Source organism: Arvicola amphibius, chromosome 1 (assembly GCF_903992535.2).
Source record: "Arvicola amphibius chromosome 1, mArvAmp1.2, whole genome shotgun sequence".
In the NCBI taxonomy this organism is placed as follows: domain Eukaryota; kingdom Metazoa; phylum Chordata; class Mammalia; order Rodentia; family Cricetidae; genus Arvicola; species Arvicola amphibius.
The window spans coordinates 35,731,688-35,753,539 of NC_052047.1; the positions used below are offsets into that span (position 1 = coordinate 35,731,688).

The following is a 21,852-nucleotide window of genomic DNA, read 5'->3' on the forward strand; positions in this document are numbered from 1 at the left end:
CTGCGATAAGCAAACTTTGTCTCATGCACAGAATACTTTAAGGTATATAAAATTATATTCTGCATATATATGTATATGTATATATATTTGTGTTCACACTCGGGTCTTATCCTCATGTGAAGGGGCTGAGGAGATGTCTCTCGTGGGGCAAGCATGAGAACCTGAGTATGGTTTCCTGGTAGCCATGTCAAAAGCCTGACCAAATGGTGTAACTTCAGCATTGAGGAATTAAGAGAACAGGCCCTGGAACTCACTCAATCTAGCTCAATTGATGAGATCCAGATTCAGTGAAAGACCTGTCTTTAAACTTAAGGCAGAGAGTAATACACAATGTCAACCTCTGGCTTCTACATGCACGTGCACATATATGCACACACCCATGTAAACATGTAAACACACACATACACACACACACACACACAGGATATGTATGTGTATGCAGCCGTACCAAAACCTAAAATGTGGAACATCTGCAATTCCAAACGTTCCAGAGAATTCAACCTGTGAGGCCACATCTCCACCCATGGGGAGTTAAGAGTTAACAAGGACTTCACCAGAAACTTCCAGCAGGTGCCACTCTGTGTGCCAGGTGTACCAACAGCTGTGTTCCTTACTTAGCACTTCACCTCTGATGAATATTTCAGATGAAAGGGAAGCCAACATCAAGAGCTCAATAGCCGTAAACCATAAACAGAATGACCTAGATTTTTCCACTCATTTCAACAAAGCTCGAGAAGTTTGTTTACAAAGACCTATCGAAGTGGACTCAGGAATGGGGTGGCTCTTCGGAGCAATAGTGTGTCCATGCCAAGCCAAAGTCCAAGAGGGAGAGTCCCTGGTAGGAAACGACAGCCTGGGTGGATACAGCAGTTGTGCATGCTGGGCTAGTTAGCTCCAAACAGAAAACAATTGCTTCCAGATAGTTCTTCCACAAGGCATGGAACCTTCAAAAGATTGAGACGTGAGTTACTCTAAACATATACTATTCATAATGGGAAACTGTCGGGCTAAAGCCCACACTAAATTTCACTAACATCTCCTATGATACACCAACATGACTATAAAAGCCTACCACTATGATTAGGAAGAATGTAGGCAAATACTTCTCTCTCTTACACACACACACACACACACAAACACATACACACACACACAAAATCACACTCACACACACGCACATGCACAAACTAAGAATCGCATGAAGTTAGAAGCAGCCTCGGTTTCGGATAAATACTTGTTCACATGCATTAAAATACTCTTTCACGGCTACAGCATCCTGTACATCCAGCATTTGGTTACCCAGCAACCCAAGGGCTCCAAAGAGCAATGAGACTAGAAATTCAAGCATCTGCCTATGTGAGCAGACTCCAAATAGAAAAACTTGTAACATAAACAATGAAGTCCAAGGCCATTGATTTTGCTTAGTAACTGTTTTCAGCAATGGGCAGCTGAGGATCCAGGTCAACACCCCCGGATCTGTAAAAAAAAAAAAAAATGGCATCTAATAGCAAGTATAATTGGGGGAAAACAGTAGGCAGGTAGGTCACTGGGTACATGCTTTAATCCCAACACTGCGGAGGCAGGAGGATTGCCATTAGTTTGAAGACATCCTGTCTTTGTCTTACCCCACCCCTAGACATGGCAGTCAACAAAGAAAGCAGGCAACAGAGATGAGGCATAAGGAAGAGATAAGGAAGAGGCTTTTAGGGTACACTGCAAAGCAGGGATGGGGATGAAGACGGTGAGGCAGGAAATAAGAAACAGACAAGAATCAGCTTGTGTGGTCAAGGTCCCTTTGCCAACATGGAGCCATCCAAAGCTGTTATTATCTCTGCATATTAAAACAAATTACTCTTCATGCTGTGTTACTGTTATCTTTTTATGTTCAGGAAAAAAAAAATACAGATTGTGTTCTTGATTTAAGGATCCATTTCTGCCAGGCAATTAGCAACGTCACACTCTCTGAGCAGTGATTAAAGAAAGGGACCAGGAAGGTGACTGAGAAAGTTGGTGACCAAGAAGAATTATTTTTACAGTTGAAAAGCCTAATCAGGATCCGACAGAGACACCCAGAGGGAAACCCAAGATGGATTTTCCTCTGCTTCCTTCCTTGCCTGTGGCACTAGAAGTGCAGATTTCCTGCAGGAAACAGAAGATGAACGATGCTATCAACTGTCCACCACCCCATCTAACCCAGACAAATCCAGGTTTTGTTTTGGTTTGTTTTTCTTTTGTGTTATTGTTGTTGGTTTTTTTTTTTTGGTTTTGGAAGGCAAACTGGTAACACCTAATGGTGGCATAAGCCAGAAGAATCTACAAAGCTCTACTGTGGTCTATCATTCCTCACCCACTGTTCAAAAGCCCCACAGCAAGCCACCTGTAATCACAGCACTAGCGAGGCAAAGGCAGGTGAATTTCTGAGTCTGAGAAAGTTCCAGACCAGACAGGGCTGCATTAGTGAGACCCACGCCCTCCCATCTCAAAATAAACAATAAAATCTCTGAAAATCTAACTTGAACTAACCCAAGGCTTCATGTATTGTCACAACTGTCCAATGCCTGCATTTGTATATTTCATTCCTAAAAGTATCACCCAGGGTGTTTGAATATGGGGCACCACTATGGAAAAGGTTACACAATATGTTACACGTTGTGCACCAATTTTTATAAATCTGGGAAATTCTGAAATATGCAATGTATTTCAGATAAGGATCCTTGGATCCATTACAAGATTAAACAGTCAAAAAGAATCTAGGAGAACACTCTGAACTTCTACCTGGGTTCTTCCATCCAACTGCTCTTCCCCCAAGGCCACAGTTTCTTGAGAAAAGGGTCTCACTGCCAGCCTGGGTTGGCCTAGAACTCACAATCTAGCCCAGGCTGCTTTTAAACTCATGATTCTCCTGCTCTGTCAGCCTCCTGAATGCTGGGGTTGGAGCTATGGGTCACCACACTGTCTCACCTGGCAATTCAAAGCACTTGTTATTTGCCTGGTATGAGGCTAGGTGTTTGGCATATGTTCAAAGGGCCTTAATTTGATTTTTGCCTTATATGCTAAACAAGACGAAGACTAAAGATCACCATGATTGCTTAGATTGTCAACATGGTCACATGACCTGAGAGAGAGAGACAGAGAGAGAAGGGAGAAACATCATCAACTCCAAAAATTGAAACAGGAAACCCGATGTCATGGGCACAGGGTTAATTAGTGAAAGTGCTTTTTTTCTTTACAGATCATAAGAGACATCTTAGGTAATCCTGTCAGAGGGATAGGAAGAGGGGACAGGAGAAAGGAGACCTCGCTAACAGTTGTAATTATTCTGAGGCTCAGAACGCCACTCCCAGGACATCCTGACCCACGAGCCAGCCCCGCCACCTTTAACTGCAACCCAGATGCCTAGGCTATGTCACTTCTCCTAACTTCTCTTCTTTGTCTCTCCACCAAGCCACTCCAGTACCCCTCATGTTAAACACACAGCTTTCCCCAGGACTTATCCATTCTCATGCACTCAAAACTGCCCCAGACTGAGCTAATCACAGCACCCAGTAGAAGCATGTCTATCTACAGTTCTCTCTCTCTCTCTCTCTCTCTCCCTCCCTCCCACCCTCCCTCCCTCCCTCCCTCCCTCCCTCTCTCTCTCTCTCTCTCTCTCTCTCTCCCTCCCTCCCACCCTCCCTCCCTCCCTCCATCTATCCATCTCCCTCCCTCCCTCCCTCCCTCCCTCCCTCCCTCCCTCCCTCCCTCCCTCCCTCTCTCTCTCTCTCTCTCTCTCTCGGTCCCAGACAGCAAGGCTTTGAAAAGTTTGGACACCATTTATCCAAGAGTCTCTGGTACAAAACAGGATGGGATGGACTAAAGCAAAGCCCCTCAGGGAAAGGAAGATGGTTTCGTCTCGGTGCACTTGCTTAATAGCTCAAATGTTGTTCTTACTTTATGTGAAATCTAACAATGTGTCAAACACAAAATGTGCTGCACTTGATTTAAGATACTTTTTTTCTGACTGTTCAAATTACATCTATCACATTCAACTGAAACCCTCGGGTGCAGACATGCTTCATATTCAGAATTTTCTCAGTTTAGAAGAGTTAATCTAGTCTGTACAGATTGTGTTATATAAGTGAATATGCTGACCTGAGCCTTACATCCCCTCAGTTTGCAATTCTGTTGTCTGCTGCAGAAGGGGGTGGGTGGGGAGAAAGGGATAGAAAGCAGGCAAAGTGAGGATGATGAGTACACATAAGCCAGTTTTAGCCAAAACAGAGACCAAATGGAACCCTGGCAGGAGATAATGGTACAGAATCCATAAACCGCAGTGGTTCCTAATACCACTAATAGCCAACGTTCTGGTGCATATGCTGTGTGCCAGCCATTACAACAAGCACTTGGTGTGTTTCAGCTCATGGACAGCACATACGTCCCAAACAAAAAACACAAGTCTCTTCCTCTCACTCTGTAGACAAGGAAACAGAGGAAAGAAAGGCAAAGTAATGACCTAGTAGGCTTGAGTATGGGAGTCTATAAAAGCCAGAAGAATTAATGAATTAAAGAATTAACGACCAGCTGGGCGGTGGTGGCGCATGCCTTTAATCCAAGCACTCAGGAGGCAGAGACAGGCACATCTCTGTGAATCTGAGGTCAGCCTGGTCTACACAAATCGAATTCCAAAACAGGACTGTTACACAGAGAAAGAGAAACCCTGCCTTGAAAAAAGCAAACAAACAAACAACAAAAAAAGAATTAACGACAACTGTTCTAGTTTCTGTTGCTGTGCTAAAACAACCTAACCAGAAGCAACACGGGAGAAATGGGTTTATTTTAGCTTACAGCCCTAGATCACAGCCCAGCGTTGTGGAAACCCAGTGTCACAGCAGAAGCTCAAGGCAGGAACTTGAAAGCAGGCCTGCCTGACTGCTATCCCACACAGTGTTGACTCCAACCAAGAAACTCAGTTCACAGCCTAGGAGGTACAACAGAAACCATGGAGGATGCTTGCTAGCTAGCTTTAAGGGTAGCTTATGTTAAGATAGCTTTTTAGTTCAGGATCACCTGGCTAGGATGGTGTGGCCCACGGCCGGGTGGACCCTTCTACATCAGTTAGCAGTCACATCAGCTCCCCACAGACTTACTACACACATCCAACCTGGCGTAGATTATTCCTCAGTTGAGGCTCCCTTCTCAAATAATTCATTATGTAAGTTGACATTTATCTATCATGGGCTGGAGAGATGGCTCAGAGGTTAAGAGCCCTTACTGCTCTTCCAGAGGTCCTGAGTTCAATTCTCAGCAACTACATGGTGGCTTACAACCATCTGTAATGAGATCTGGTGCCCTCTTCTGGTGTGTAGACATACATGCAGGCAGAACACTGTATAGATAATGAATAAAATGTTTTTAAAAAATTAACTGTCAAAGTATTCAGTCAGTCACACAGCCTAGGTTAATAACTTTAATTACAAGTGCATGCCCTGGGAAGGAGAAATCAGACTTGAATCTCAGCTGCACTGCCGCACATGCAGCCGTGAGGACGGAATTTAAGTTCTGCAGTTCTTCACTCACTCAGTGTAGGAGAGGGTGACAGCCTCCCACCTCTGGGGCAGCAAGAATCCCATCTGTTGGGTGTCAGACATTTAGTGGTCAACAGTTCACTTCAGAAAACAGTAATAAACACTTGCACGGTAAGGACTGTGCATGTCTTGATTTTCGTATTTTATTTGCTGGTTATTTGTGCGGTGCTGAAAATGAAAGCCTCTGACGCTGGGCTACATCCCAGTCCCCAACTTTACTGTCAATATCAGAATTCTGAGTCTTGGAGGCTTTGAGTTCTTATTCGGGTCACAGAGCACTTCCTGTTGCTTTGTCCTTTAAAGAACAGTGGCTGACTGCAGGTGACTCCAGGTTGCCATATTCCACGCCCTGCCCTCCCTCCCCCATTCAGAGCAAGTCTGAGCAGGAGTTCCTTTCACTCCGGGCAGGTGTATCATTTTCCTGACGGGTTTTCCTCACAGCTATCCCCACCACTAGTGAGCAGCTCATTCTCTGGGGAGAAAGGGTTATTAATAGTATGACATTATGTCTCCATCTTTTTAAAGGCCTTAAATAATTAAATATTTTTAAGATACTTTGACCTTCGGCATTCAGTGGAAAATAAAATAATTCCAATGCTTCAGGCAATTCGCAGAGGGAAGTTTCCTATAATGAAGGAAAGCATCACTGAGAGGAGTTTATAGTTTTGCTGTAGAAGAGAAAAGGCTCCTCATGATGTTCGTGCCACAGCTTAATTGATAATCATATCATTCATAGGTTGGCCTCACAAAAAAAAATGCTCACTTCATCGTTATATTGGAGATGCCATTTTCAATGTTATGCTTTCCAAGTTCTGTATAAAATTGGGCACCAGAAATAAAAGGTCTGGTAACATAACAAAAATGCCAAAATAACCTCATTTATCATAATTTAATACTAACTGCTACGTACCTCCGTTCCCCCTTTGTGAAGCAGGGAAAACAATATTAAAAGTAGTAGCATGTGGCTTTACTGCTAAGGACTTAAATACCTTTCACACACGATTTATAAGTTATGTGTTACTCAGTATTAATGGGGATACCATTCTTGGGATAGCACTTACAGTCCCCAAAGTTACTGCTAGTCCTGGAGATCCAGATCATGGCAGAAATCCTACACAATCATGAGATCCGTCGTTGTCATATTGCTAGGGTAAATCTTGATGTGGTTTCGAAATGAAGTCTGTAATATAACCAACCAGTAAGACTATATTCCAACTGGCCCACATGCACTAAAACATGCTTTGTAAAGCATTCTTGCGATGAGGAATCATGCTATCCTGCAGCCCTTGGCAGCCACAGGCTAACACCTGCTGTCAAACCTTTGCCGGCCAAGGCCATTTCTTCTCTGCTCCACAGTGCAGAACTGAAGAATTCAGCACTGGGCCTGCCAGGTGTGTGCATATGTCTCAAGAGCCCCCTGAGGCATGTGCATTGGCCCTGCCTCAAAGCTGCCTACATATTGTTTTGGGGGAGAGAGGAATTGGGCTGAGTTAACCTGAGGCATGGTTCCTACAGTGAAGCCCTACCTGAAACTCATCCATCAAACAACAAGTTCCAGCCAACTACTAAAGCAGAGCTGGCAAGGAAGGCATCATAATTAACCTCTCTGGTCATCTCCACAGGCAAGGCGGGATTCTGCCCCCATCTTGTTAGTCCTATACTCTAAATCCAAACTATGGTCCTCACAGGCACCTTATTTTATCTTTCAGAGCTAGACGATGATATGACAACTTCAACAAGAAAGAAAGAGAGAGGGGGGAGAGAAAGAAGGAAAGAAAGAAGAAAAGAAAGGAGGAAGGGAAGGAGGGAGGGACTGAGGGAGGGAGGGACAGAGGGAGGGAGGAAGGAAGGAAGGAAGGAAGGAAGGAAGGAAGGAAGGAAGGAAGGGAGGAAGGAAGGAAAAATGAAGGGGAATACATTTGCGATGCCCTATCATAATTTTTTTTCACAGTCCATAAAGGCTTTTTATTTATGTTTACATCTCTAGAAAAAGAATCCCAGGATTTTCCCTCCTGTGTGCTTTCGTCTTGCCTCTTCATGGTCCATGATGCCAGCTGAGGTGGTCAGTACAATGAAGCCGAACTGACGGGACGGGAGCAGATTGTTCTGCCATTTTTCTAGGTCTTTGAGTTGCACATCAAATCTAGGGCTTATCACTCCACACTTGTTCAACCTGTCTGTGAGGTTCACAACTATCTTCCCAGCTCTGTGGTCGTCAATGATTTCAAACTCACCAATGTAACCGTGCTTCATCATCACGGTTAGGAACCGAACGATGACTTTGGAGCAGGGCCTGATGAGGACCTGGCGTTTGCCTCTCTTCTCTGCATTGTTGATGCTCTTGAGAGCATCAGCCAGGACGTTCATGCGCACCATGGTGGCGGCGCAGGAAGATGGCGGAAAGAGGGCCGAACGCACGGAGTTATGGGCGCCCTATCATAATTTAAGGCTACTGGATACCAAAGGGCTTCTAGAAATTCCTGCATGTTGCCTCCATTAAATCCAGCCTCCCTGAGAAAGGAGTCATCCCCCTGCCTGGAAGCTATGGCCACCCTGGAAAGTGCGAGTTCCCAGGCCTAGTTACCAGGAACTACACAATTTCTCTTCATTTGGGTCTGGACTGAAAAGTCAGTTCCCCAGCCGGCCTTCCCAGGCACCTGATGGAAAAGCAGCAAACTGTCCATCAGCACGTCTCACCTGTCTGCTCCCTCTCCCACCACACAATCGTGCTTAGTTTTGTGCATAGCATTCAATAGTGTCTGAATTTTTTTAACACTTAATTGATTTTTTAAAAAATCATGTGTACATGTGTGTGGTGGCATGAAAATATGCATCCCACAAATGTGCAGGAGCCCACAGAGGCCAAGAGAATCGGAGTTACAGACAGCTGTAAGCCACTAATGGGTACTGGGAACTGAACTCAGGTCCTCTACAAGACCAGTAAGGGCTTTTAACTACTGAGTCATCTCCCCAGCCCCTTATTTATGGGGGAGGGGTATGTGAATGCAGGCACATGAAGACAACCGTGCAACCATGGAGGTCAGAGGATGACTTTTGGAAGCTGGTTCTCTCTTCCACTTTGTTGAGACCTTGCCACATACCCCAGCCTAGTTGGCCCATGAGCTTCCCCATGATTCTCCTGTCTCTGACTCCCATCTCACTGTATGAGTTGGGTTTACAAGTGCACAGCACCACACCTGTCTTTTTTTACATGGTCCCCAAGAATTGAACTCAGTTACCAGGTTATGTAGATAATCAGTAGATAATGATTTTATCTACTGAGCCATCTTGTTGGCCTCTGAAGTTCTTTTTAAATGAGTTAATTATACAACTTTCTCCACTATAAGGTGAATTTCTTTAGGCCAAAGGAACTTTCCAGACTAGAACTAGTTGGATGCTTTATACTTGGTGTTAACGATATCAAATGATGGCATTTAAGTATTAAGGAAGGGGAGGGAAGGGAGGAAAGAAGAGAAGAGAGGGGATGGAGGGGGTCAAAGCTGGTAAGAAAGGAAAGACTATGCAAGGAAATGGGAAAGGAAATGATAGGGAGAAGATAGGAAGCGAGGAGGAAAAAGGGAAGAAAAATGGAGGGAAAGAGAGAGGGAGGGAGGGAGGGAGGGAGGGAGGGAGGGAGGGAAGAAATCCCTGTTAAAATGCATGTTTTCTCCCCGGTTGGAAGTCACTCATCTGCCCCACTTGTATTGTTCCTCTGCAGCATGCTTCTCTCTGTGCGCCCCGCCCCCACTGCACAGTCCTTTAAAAGCCTGAGTAGACAGAGTCCCATTGTCACAAGCATCATTTTCAAACTGGAATTTGGCTGGCTGACCACACACACCAGCAAACATCTGTACCAGTGAATGTGAGAACATTCTGTGATGACAAAAGCTTTCTGTAGTGGAGATGGGATTAGAATCCCAGGACTGGGAGGTTGGTTGACCAGATGGCTTGAGCAACACCACTTGCTCTGAGAGGGATATATGGTTGTTGTGGTGATAGCTGGTGTCTTTACATGCATGCCAACTCTCAATGAGAGACTCTAGACTTGCTCACAGTGCTGCACATGGCGGCAGCTGCCCATCGGCCCAGGCCAGATGCTGGCTGCTTCCCAGGTCAAGCCCTTTCTCAGTCCAGCTGAATGGGAAAGGTGACAGGTTTAATTAAATTTTATAACTTCCATAAGACCTAGAACCAAGGCGTCTGCATGTTAAGGCGGCTGTCAAACGGAAAGGCATTAGCTGGCCAGACAGCTCAGTCTTTCTTTCCCCTTGATAAGATCAGATACCGCGTCACTTACCAGCTAAAATATCACCTAGCCTCACATATATGGCCAAAGTAAGACAAGTACAAGTGAACTGCTGAGATGCAGGAAACAAGACAAAGGGTGGGAGGCAGAAAAGAAAAGAAGAAATACTCCAACCTCTGTGTCAAATGTCCACTTTTAAGCAGGAACTGAGCGACTATCTTTGCCCCAAAGAGAATCAAAGTCTATACCGGGTGGGACCGTCTGTACTGGGTGGGATCATCTGCACTGGGCAGGACCGTCTGCACTGGACAGGACCGTCTGCACTGGATGAGACTGTCTGCACTGGGTAGGGACTGTCTGCACTGGGTAGGGACTGTCTGCACTGGGTAGGGACTGTCTGCACTGGGTAGGGACTGTCTGCACTGGGTAGGGACTGTCTGCACTGGTGGGAGCATCTGCACTTGGTGGGAGCATCTGTACTGGGTGGGATAGTCTGCACTGGGCGGGGCCGTCTGCACTGGGCGGGGCCGTCTGCACTGGGCGGGACCGTCTGCACTGGGCAGGCCTGTGAGCATGTCTATGGAGGACTGTCTTAAGTTCATTGATATGAGAGGACCAGCCCACTGTGGGCAGCAGCATGCCCTAGATAGGGATATCTTAACTGTATAAAACCAAAGAACTTGCGCTGAGTGCAAGGAACCAGATATGCCTTCATTTCTCTCTGTTCTTGTCCGTGGATGTGATGGGACAGCTGTCTCAAGCTCCCGCAGCTGAGACAGCTTTCTCTCTAAGCCACTTTTTTGGTCAGGATATTTTATCACAGCAACAGAAATGAAACTAGAATATAAGGGACAGTCCCCGAGTCCATGTTCTAATCACCCTAATTGTACTTAGCACTTGACCAATAACTTTTTAAAGATGTGACACATGCAAACGGTATACAACCTTCTATAAAAATCAGTGAAGCAACTGTGTGGCTTAAGTTGTCTTAAAGCACAAGATTCCAACCTTTGCAAATTGGAGGCTGACATGTGAACTTTACTTTGGCATCCTGCATTGTGCTTCATAGTCCTGACGTTAGATAATCAGGGTCAGCATCAAACAAGAGCTGCCACAATGACTAGTTGACACAGAAACATAATGCATAGCTTTACATCAGGCTCCATAGCCAGCATAATTTATATTCATAACAAAAATGGCAATCTCCCAGTCTCTGACATACGGATTTACGGTCTTGGCCAAGGCCAAGTCAAGGCACATTAGCCAAGTGTATCTAAACATCTGACTCTAATCACTGCACTGAAAATAGTCAGGCATTAGGGGCTTATAAGTCTGTTTCACAGAGCATGAGAAGTTAAGAGGAAATTGAGTTTTGTAGCGGGGCTGAGATAATGTGCTTTTTGATTCAACATCATCTTTTCTTTGTGGCATGCAAGTGGTCACCGCTCCCAAACCTGCTCTCATGGTGAGAACCCCTCTATGGCCAATGTTGTTAAGTCAAGGTGAGACAGAAGGCAGAAGGAAGAGTCTGTGGGCATCTGTCAGCCATTGTGAGTCTGCGGGCATCTGTCAGCCATTGTGAGTTCACACTATTTGTAGTCCCGTGTGGTCCAAACACATCCTCTTCCTGCCTCCCCCACCCTGTTAGAATGAATAATAGACGTCATTAGTTTTTTCAGTCACTCCAGATACTTGGAGGAATGAGTTACTATAAATCTGTAATCTATTTTTTTCCTCATATAAACATAAGGAGCTGAAGTTTAAACTAAATGTATTTATTACCCTCTAATGATATTTCCCATTCTACCAGGAAGGAGGGAGGCATGGCCCCAGCCAGCCCTGGAGGGATCTGCAGGGAAACCCAGCACCAGCTATCCATCTCCTTCCTCAACCGCTTCCTTCTGATAAACCGCAGGAACCTCTCCTAGTCTTTTCGTAAAACCTCATTTATCCTCCTCCAGCTTGAGGTCACCATGTGGGAACAACCTCGGTCTCTGCCACCCACAACAAAAATAACCATGCTGTGGAGATGCTCACAGCCCCCAAGATTTTTGTTTTAGGTACTCGGGACAGAATGAACCCAGGAGTTTGCCCAGGCTAGATGAATGTTTGCACAGGCTAGACGAATGTCACCCCACTGAGATACACATTCAGCCCTAGGCCAGGGTAAGTAATCTATAAGTGTTATTATCTTGCCATTTGTCTTTTTTTTCTGGTACATCATTGACATTTTTCAGAAAACTTATAGTTCAGATGATTCTTCAAGGTTCACTGTTGGCAGAAGTTGCTTGTTCATTCCCAACTGCCCAGACTCAAAATAACCACACAGAAACTGTATTAATTAAATTGCTCCTTGGCCAAGCACTTAAGTATATTGCTAGCTAGCTGTTATACCTAGAATTAACCCATTTCCATTATTTTATATTTTACTATGAGGCTCGTGGCCTACTGGCAGCTTGTACCTTTCCCCTCTGGTGGCTACATGGCACCTCCTTGACTCTACCTACTCTCTCTATATATATCTCTTCCAGCCTGGCTATATTCTGTTAAGCCATTGGCTGAAAGCAGCTTCTTTATTAACCAACAAAAGCAACACATATACAGAAGGACTTCCCACACCAGTCCACAATACTTCATACCATTTGGCCAGATTTTTCCTGCGCCCACCCCAATTGCCCACCCCTTATTAAGTCTACATGTCTTATTTAGTAAAATACTTATCTTTATAGTTTTATAATTTAAAATAGTCACTAAGAGGAAATAAATAGTATTGATATGCAAAGGAAGAACAGAATTTGGCATTTATCAGAACCCGGATATCTCACCTCCCAGAACACCGTGCAGACTGGGTTAGTGAATTCCAGTTCAGGTTCAATGAAGTAATTATAAGGCAAATATATACCCCAACATCTTACTACATTTAAAAAAAAAAAAAAACCAAAGGCCACTCTGCCCCCACCAGACCATCACTCTCCTTTACATCTTTTTTTCAGGGTAAATATTTAACTTCTGGCCACCAGTTTGACCAAAGGGAAAAGATTGGGCATTCCTGAATCCAGAAGGGTATATAGGTCATGCCGGTTCATTCTCAGGTGCCATGGCCTCTCGCAGCTCAGTCTATTCTCATTTCCCCACTGCTATCTCATTATCTTAACAGCATATAGCAGGACCAACACACACAAAAGAGCTTCTCCCTCGCCCAACATCCAAGACCCAGGCTAACATATTACCACACTGTTTTTTAAAATACTGCCCTAAAAATAAAAACTTTAGAGCCTCCCATTTTACCTCTGTTTCCCCTTATGGTTACAAAATCTCACAGCAACTTAATATCCTTAAGTAACCTTCCTAGATCCTGGACTATCTAAAAATCTTCAAACATGAAAAGTGGGGATTGAGATATGCAATTCCACACCTAGGACCACAGCTGCCAGATATCTTCGGTACATAATTATATTTCATTTCTTAGTATCCCTGCGTTTTCAACTGGTCTTTTTCTTGGACACGCTTAAAATTAGTTGGTTGAAAAGCAGCCTCCATATGAAATCTTCAAGTGGTACCCAATAAATCACTGCTGTCCTTTCCAGATGCCAACACATAACTGAGCATGAGAACTCGTGGGGTGACCGTCTCAAGCTGGGAAAAACACAAACACTGTGGGCTTAGGGGTCACTGTTGTCGCTGCTCACTGTCATTCCCTGCGATCTTTTCCAGGGCTGCTGCACTTTCTTTCTGTAGGCTGAGGGTGTCAGCAGCTGGCAGACCACAGGAGCGGGCAGTACAGCTGTCAATCAGAATCACACAGTGAGATCACAACCAATCAGGGAGACAGGACTAGCAAATTTGACAGTCTCTTTCACCAGGGCAGGGATTTGCTGATAAAATGCAAAACAGCATTTGGCTGGTAAGCTTTAATGGTAATTTTGGCCATGACAAGTTAAAACGCCAGACGACCAACAGAGGAGTTCAATATAAGAGGTCTTGTGCACATCATCTCTCTATTATCCCAAGTATAAAACCCAGTAATTTAAGAACATCGGCTCTGGAGCCAGACTGCTTGGGGTCAAACCCCAGCCTGAGGACATTTAGATACATCTTTTAGTGCAGGGACTATCACATTACAATATTATATTAAAGGACACAGGGTCATCTCCTATGTCCTTCCATAATAGTCCCTACCTTAAAGAGTTTTCTGAGGATTCAACGAACGAACCTAAAGTACATACAGGAATGGCTGATGCATGGGAAAACCTTGATGTCCATTTTTCCCGTTTCACGTCGTCGTCTTCATCATGATTTCCTCGCTCGCACATATCTTTCACTAGATTTTATACAACTTAGTTTAAATTTCTCCTACAGTTAGGTAAGAGGAGGCCCACAGTCACGCAGCATTTCTCTACCACAATCCCAAAAGTTAGGTCTCCTGGGTCATGGCTGATCATGAGTAAATAGGAAAAATCGGTGGGTAAATACATAGAAAGATGGGTGAATAATGTTGATCTTCTTCCTCTCTCAAGGGGGGAAAATGTATTAAGTAAAAGGTTTGCATCCTCCAAAAATGTTTTACAAATATATTTAAGGGCTGGGTGTGGGAAGATCGTGAGTCGTACCTGGGGTATTAAAAAAAAAAGATCTTTGGATGATAGGGAATGTCTCTGGCTGAATATATATCTACAAACAGAATGGATGGGACTGCAGACTGAAATTAGTGTGAGTTTGGGACACAGATAAAGGGTCTGGCCATGGAGAAGCCAAAGATCAGCAAAATGAGATGGAAAGAGAAGGCGGTACCCATGTCCTAGGCAGACAGGGGCCACAGTGTAGGCTGAAGTTTCTGTCCTTCCTGGTGCTGCAGTCCTTCAGTTCCAAAGAAACACACAAAGGCTTATACTAATTATAAATTGGTTGGCCTATTAGCTCAGGCTTATTACTAACTAGCTCTTACAACTTAAACTAACCCATAATTCTTGTCTATGTTTAGCTATGTGGCTTGGTACCTTTTTTCAGTGCAGCATTTTCATCTTTCTTCCTCTGTGTCAGAATTGTGACTGCCTCTGACCTTTCTTCTTCCCAGAATTTTCCTAGTCTGGTTGCCCCGCCTATACTTTCTACCTGGCTACTGGCCAATCAGTTTTATTAAACCAATATGAGTGACAAATCTTTACAGAATACAAGAGCATTATCCCACAGCACCACAGACCAGGAAAATGATTAGAAAAGTAGGTCACTTGAGCATTACAGGTTAACAAGGTTGGTCTGTAGGTGTGGCTGGTGTCCATGAACTTGAAAGGGGAGAAACTTCATTTTGATTGTACTAAATCTGACTGAATTTTAATATGTGGTAGTATTTCTAAACCACAGTAATAATTAGAAATATTCCTATCACAAAAGAATTTTTGCTATATTACAAATTGCTATATATATATATATATATATATATATCAAAAGCACCTTTAATTGTCAACAAGTTTAAAAGTACAGAAATTTTAGAACCAATGTGAATCATGTTACTTTATGATTTTTTAAAAAGAAGATATGTGATATTATATTAAAAATTTCTAAAATCTACATCACTTACTCCAGGACATCCAGTCTCCTTTAGAAACTATGTCTTATTCTACATATTTAACGTTCTGTGAGGGGTTCCATGGACTTGGTAAGAGAACTTAAAGAATCCATGGTACCAATAAATGAATGAATACATACATACATACATACATACATACATACATACACACACACACACACATACATACATAGTTAAAAATCTTCTGACTGTAAGAATTTGCCAACAGAAACAGGAGAATCAGTGATGGCTACTTTGTTTGTTTAGTTGGTTGGTTTAGGTATTTGTTTTTGCTGTTGGTTGGTCGGTTGTGGGGGTTTTGTGTGCTTGTAACAAAAAAAAATTGTGATTATGCCAGGTACGGTGTCACTTGCGAGGCAGAGGTAGTCAGACCTCTGTGAGATCCAGGCTAACCTAGTCTACATGATGAATTCCAGGCCAGCCAGGGCTACACAGTAAAATCCTGTCTCAAACAAATAATAAGCTCCAAAAGTGATAATGATTCTTTCGACTTTTGCAACAAGTGTGGAGAAGATGAACCAGACAGAAGATGGTGAGAGACAAAAGCTGGGATAACAAACCCATCCAGGGAAGAAGCAGGAACCCAAAATGAACCCCTAACTATCCAGGACCTCATACTTGCCACTGGCCCCCAACGATAGAGAGGCTCCAGTCAGCGACACAGTAAGTTCTCTTTCCCACCACATTTTACTCAAGTACATCCGAGCAGGGCTGTGGCATCCAGGTCAAAATGTAAAGGGGTCTGGTGGTGGATCCTTCAAGAGCAGACACAGAAGGGCCATTGATGAAGCAAACAGTAGTGGTGGCAGGGAGAAGCCCGTCGGCCCTACAACAGGAGTAACATAGACCATAATGGGTGAGCAGAGTAAGCCGAGATGACTGGAAGTCTTAATGGAACCAAATGAAGCTATCCCAAAGAATGCAAAGAATCCAACAGTGTGTAAGATGTAATCTATGGATCTTGGAAGCAGGCACCTGGCTCCCAATGTCAATCGGGTCTTGGGACACAGCCTCCCTTGTTTCTAAAAGGCAATAGGATGGAAATGTATTCACCTTCTAGGGCTGCTCACTGAAATCAGCCCTGACTCCGTCTCCCCCACCTCCCTTTCTCAGTCTCTCTCCGTCTCTGTCTCTGTCTGTGTCTCTCTCCAATTTATATAAAAGGACTTTTAGTATCCTAAGATACAAAATCCTTCTAGAACCTCATTTTCAGGAAATTTCTAAATCAATACTCTTTCTTCTCCATTCAAAGGCAAATAATTTTTTTCCTTTGCTTTTAAAGAATTTAAATTGAAATTGTTGGATCTGGAAGAAAAGCTTTCATAAAATTGAGGAGGACAGAGACACTCCCTGTTATTCAACTCAACTGGTTTGTGAAAAGAAAACTAATTTAGCATTTTCCCTTGGAATGAGCAAATCAGGCAATTTTCACATTGTTCCAAATTGCCCGGTAGCTGTAAGGGCTAGCTACACTGCTGGACCAAAAGGGACAGAAGTGAGCTCCCAAGAGATGAATATAATGTCACTGTATCATGGCATCATTTATAGGACCCACCCAAATGCTCATCTCAGCACAAATTCTGAATAAACACCCAACTAAATTGCTCCCTTTCCCCCAATAAATATGCATTTAGGTATGAGTGTCAACTTCTTAAAAATATTTCTTTATTTTTATGTATAGGTAGCAGGGGGGATATACACAAGTGAGTGCAGAAACAAAGAATCCAGAAGAAGATTCCATAGAGCTGGAGTTACAGCCAGTTGTGAGCCACCCAATACAGGAGCTAAGTATCTCTTCATGAGCAGTGTTTGCTCTTAATATTGACCCATCTCTCCAGCCCCAATTGACAACTTTTTAATTATAGCAAAGATATTCAAAAATTTTAAAAGTTTAACCAGATAAAACAATTTACCCAGTATCAAGCAAGTACTCACCTCACCTCCCTCTTTATCTTCTGAATCAACCCAGAATTGACCTTGGGAGAGAGCTGCTTACACTCAGGGAGTGTTTCCCTTACTCAAGGGTTACACCTTCCTGGAAACACCCTCATAGGGATGCCTAGCCTGTGTATCCATGGTGATTCTAAACCCTGTCTAGTTGACAGTGAAAATTCATCATCATACTGATTGTCCCCAGATTTATTGCCTGGCTCACTGAAGTAGGAGATTGTTCAAGTCTGAATGTCACAATGAAGATGCTTTATTATTGGCTGCACTAATCCCCAGATACTCTGGGGCCTGAACAGTCCCAAGAAATGTTTCTGGCTAAATATTTCCTAATGAACTGACTCAAAACCAAAAGCCCCAGACTACACTGCTCACGAGTAATACAATGAGTCAACAAATCAGGCTTACACATGGTCAAATATAATTACCTACAGTTTTTTAATCTGGCATGAAAAAAATAATAAGCCAAATCCTAGCATCACTTCATTATTAAAGATCTCATCACAGAAGTTCAAGTCAAGTTTCTAAAGTATATTTTAATTAATAAGAACTCAAAAATTCAAATACACCATCTCCCATAGTACTCTATGTATAACCCAATCAGGGCAACTAACAAGTTTTAAAAGATACTTTTAATCAAGATGGAGATGCAGACAAATGATTCTGGGTCACTGACTGCTACAACTAAACAAAACTGCCTTAATTCCCAAAGCAAATTGCTGCTCCTGCCCGGTACTTATGGGAAAGAAACCGCAGGACTAATTTAGGAGGCTTTGTGGCAATAGTTACTAGAAGCCAAGAACCGCCCTGCCTGTAACTTTACCCTTGCAACAATCCACCTATACTCGGATTTCCAACTGACATTTTCTAAAGGGCCAAATGAAACGAAGATGTTTCTATTTCAGAAGAAGCAAGCAGCACCTGTAGGTGCATCTGTCCTCTCTCTGGTTCCATGAATTCCCTCAAGAATCGACCTGCACTGGTGTGGTTTAAATGAGAATGGCTCCCACAGGCTCATCCGTATCTGAAAACTTGGTCCCCAGTTGTTGGAACTTTGGGGGATGGATTAGGAGGTGTGTCACTAGAGATAGGGTTTTAAAAGACTACACCTTCAACAGTTAGCTCTCTCTGCCTCCTGCTTGTGGATCAAGATGTGAGCTCTCAACTACTCCAGCCACCATGCCTTTGCTGCACCATCATGGACTCTAACCTCCTGAAACCGTGAGCCCAATTACTTTCTGTTTGTTGTCAGTTGCTATGCTCACGGGGCTTCATCCCAGCAATGGAAACTCTAACTAATTCAGTTGATTCTTAGGCCTTATCTCCCTATGTTTCCCAGGAGGAAGGCTTAAAACCTGACATTTTACATATAGACACCCGAATGTTTTCACAATGATCAGAGAAGCCTGGAATAAGTTTCTGGATTCTTCTATCTCCATCTTCTTATCCTTAATATGGGATCATGATGGAGTCTAGACGATTTGCTGTAAAGCACCAAAACATTCTCAGGGGGTCATGTGATCCTTTCAGCGTCAGAGAAATCACCTACACAGACTGTACTGGAAGGGATGTGTCTCAGGCAGAGAGTGGCTCACAATCAGGCATCCCCATCCAACCTTCTCTGTCTCACTGGCCCCTAAAACCTTCAATTACCGGAGCCTCTTACACCACAAGTCTTCTCTACCTGCCCAGCATGCTCTTGTTCACTTCAATACATTCATTAACAACTATGTCAGGCACTCTGTCCTCATTCACCAGATCTGATATTTGACTTCTGACCAGGGACAGAGTGTTGAGCAAGACAAGATAGGAATCAAGGTGCTGGAATATGGCTCAGCTAGGAAAACGCTTGCCTTTATACGCATACAGAGAGTTCAAACCCTAGGCCCCATACAAGAGGGCAGGATGTGGTGGTACGAGTTTATAATCCCAGCCCTGGGGAGGCAGAGATGATGGGAGGATCCCTGTGGTTCACTGATCAGCCAGTCTTGTCTACTTGTGAGTTCCCAGAACAATGAGACCCTGTCTCATAGGAGGTGGACAGTGTTCCCGAAGTTGACACCTGGGGTTCTAGGCATCCACACACTTGTGCAAAACATGAACACACAGCTACCTACATGCACACTCATACACAGATAAACACACACACACACACACACACACACACATACATTTAAAAGGGAAAGAAAAGATATAAAACCAGTTTCATATATGTAACCAAACCAGCAGAAGAACAAGCACTTTGGAAGTGCTTCCCAGTTTGTTTCCAGAACATTTTTATAAAATGATACAAAACTGGCCAGGTGTGGTGGACACGTCTTCAACCCCAGCACTCTGGAGGCAGGGGCAGGAGGATCTCTGTGAGTTCAAGGCCATCCTGTTCTACATAGAGAGCTCCAGAAGAGCCAGGACTACATAGAGGCCCTGTCTCAAAACAAAATAGACAAGCAAAACAGAAACACTATATATAATATATATATTATATTTTATGTAATTTTGTGTATATAATATATAAAGAATAGTATATATTATATAATATACATGCACAAAATTAAGTTCAGTTAGATTCACTTAGTAGAACCACTGAGTGACTAACTTTCAAAAAAGAAAATATTGTAAGCCAGAGCTTAAATCATGAAACTGGGAGAGTGGGAGGAGTCAACCTTACATAGTCCAACCTTCTAGACCCTAGGATCAGTCAGTCAGACCTCCTCAGCAAGCGATACCATGACGAGAATCAGGAAGGAAAGAGCAAGTGGTGGCTGGAAGATGGATGACATCTGTGACTGGTTTTGCCTCACCTTGTTGTTTTGGTTCCAGTGTGGCCCATTCCCCTTGAGACACGGGGTACCAAATCAGCCTTAACCATACAGAGACAGTGATTGATTCATCCAGGACTAGTCCAGCACACAGTGTAGAATCTATAGTCCAGCACACAGTGTAGAATCTAAACTCATCAAGGATTTTCTCTCTCTCTCTCTTTTTACCTACATCCCAAGAATCGAGACCAGGACCAATCACAGTTTACTAATAATTAGGAAGTTGGAAGTGTATATATCACCATGAAAGTGGAGCTGCCCCCCCCCCCAGGAAACCTGAAGCCAACAGACAGCTGAACCTGAATTAATATCTGAGATCCTGAGAACACCCCGCTATGATCTTCACAGTAACCTAGGAGCACAGGGCTCACACACAGTCAAGTTCTCACACTGGTAAGAATGTCCCTGGCTCGTGAGCAAATGTCGCCAACTCTGAATCGCTCTTTCTGAAGAATTTGAACACTGGAAGGATGCTGCGCACTGAAACCTAAGCCTGTGTCCTTGCTGGAATCGTCATAAGGAAGACATAACCATACCGGTTCACTGGAATCATGACCACATCCAAGGAAGGTCAGTGACCCAGCCATTCTGTTATCTCAGTGACAAAAATACCATCAATGTGGCATTATAATTGACTGCTGGACTCTTAAATTGAGGCCTTGGGGGAATCCAACCCACAAAACCAAAACCTTAACATTTCAGTAATTTCCCTCATTAATAGCTAACCCTTCAGTTTTCCTGGTAGAAGAAAACTGAGTTAATGAGAGCCATCACCCACCCCTTGCACAGTGAGTCGGGAGGGGAGTGTCAAGCTGTCACCTTGTCCCCTTGTGCAGAAAAGAAGGTAACCCTTCCCGTTCGCTCTGCTGACCTCCACTGGGTCTTCCAAGGACCCTGAAGTAAATGCTAAGCTTCTAATGACATCACTACAGCCAATCTAGATAAGTAACTGAAAAAAATAATTGAAGTAATGTACAGAGAGAGCTATCATAAAACACCCCAATTCTGAAAGTAGGGTTTTCATAAATATAAATCAAGACATGCGCTCTGCCTAGAGTCAGAGCAGAACCATAAAGTAGCCTTGGAAATGTCAGTTAACTATGTTTCTCTGAGGCAGACACATTGGACTTGGTCCCAGGAGAGTTTGCTTCACTGCCCTCCTGAAAGAAAGACATTGACGTTATTAAGAAGAACGTTAAAGTGATTGATAGAGTTGTTACGTCAAAAAGCTAAATAAATAAGTAAATAAACTCAAGAAATTAATGGTATAAAAGCAAAGTAAAACGAATTGCCCTCTTGAAACTAGTCAAGACTTTCTAAACAGGCTGGAACGTTCTATACACTGAATCATTAACGTACTCTCTCTCTGGTCTCATCTCTCCTCGGACTTAATCCTATAATTACCTTCTTTATTAAATAATTACAGATTTTATCTTAGCCCCGCATCATCTCAAAAGTTCAACCCTTGTTCTCAATGAAAATCTAATCTGCTTAACAACTTTTATCAACAGCTACTCTGTACAGGATGCTGTGTGAGGCCTGCTTCCGGCGCTCACTCAGTAAATCAAATGACAGAAAGATAAACCTGCCAAACCACATGACCACCCTGGCCATACCCAAGGAGCTGCTGTGCTCTGAACAGAGTTTGCCCCCTCTGAGATTTATGTTGAAATCCAGTCCCACAATGGA

At 43.5% G+C, this 21,852-nt stretch overlaps 2 protein-coding genes across 2 annotated transcripts in view; both read right to left on the minus strand.

Annotated features, from left to right (window-relative positions):
- The window catches only part of Limch1 (LIM and calponin homology domains 1), a 313,640-nt gene that overhangs the window by 253,795 nt on the left and 37,993 nt on the right, over positions 1 to 21,852 (minus strand). The window lies entirely within an intron of this gene.
- Positions 7,503 to 7,965, minus strand: LOC119821615 (40S ribosomal protein S15a-like). The gene has a single exon (XM_038340755.1). The coding sequence runs from the start codon at positions 7,938 to 7,940 to the stop codon at positions 7,548 to 7,550; it is 393 nt and encodes a 130-aa protein (XP_038196683.1). The 5' UTR covers positions 7,941 to 7,965; the 3' UTR covers positions 7,503 to 7,547.

Bases quoted from the DNA above. Each gene is read 5' to 3' on its own strand.
- LOC119821615 (XM_038340755.1), bottom strand. From the start codon at position 7,940: ATGGTGCGCATGAACGTCCTGGCTGATGCTCTCAAGAGCATCAACAAT.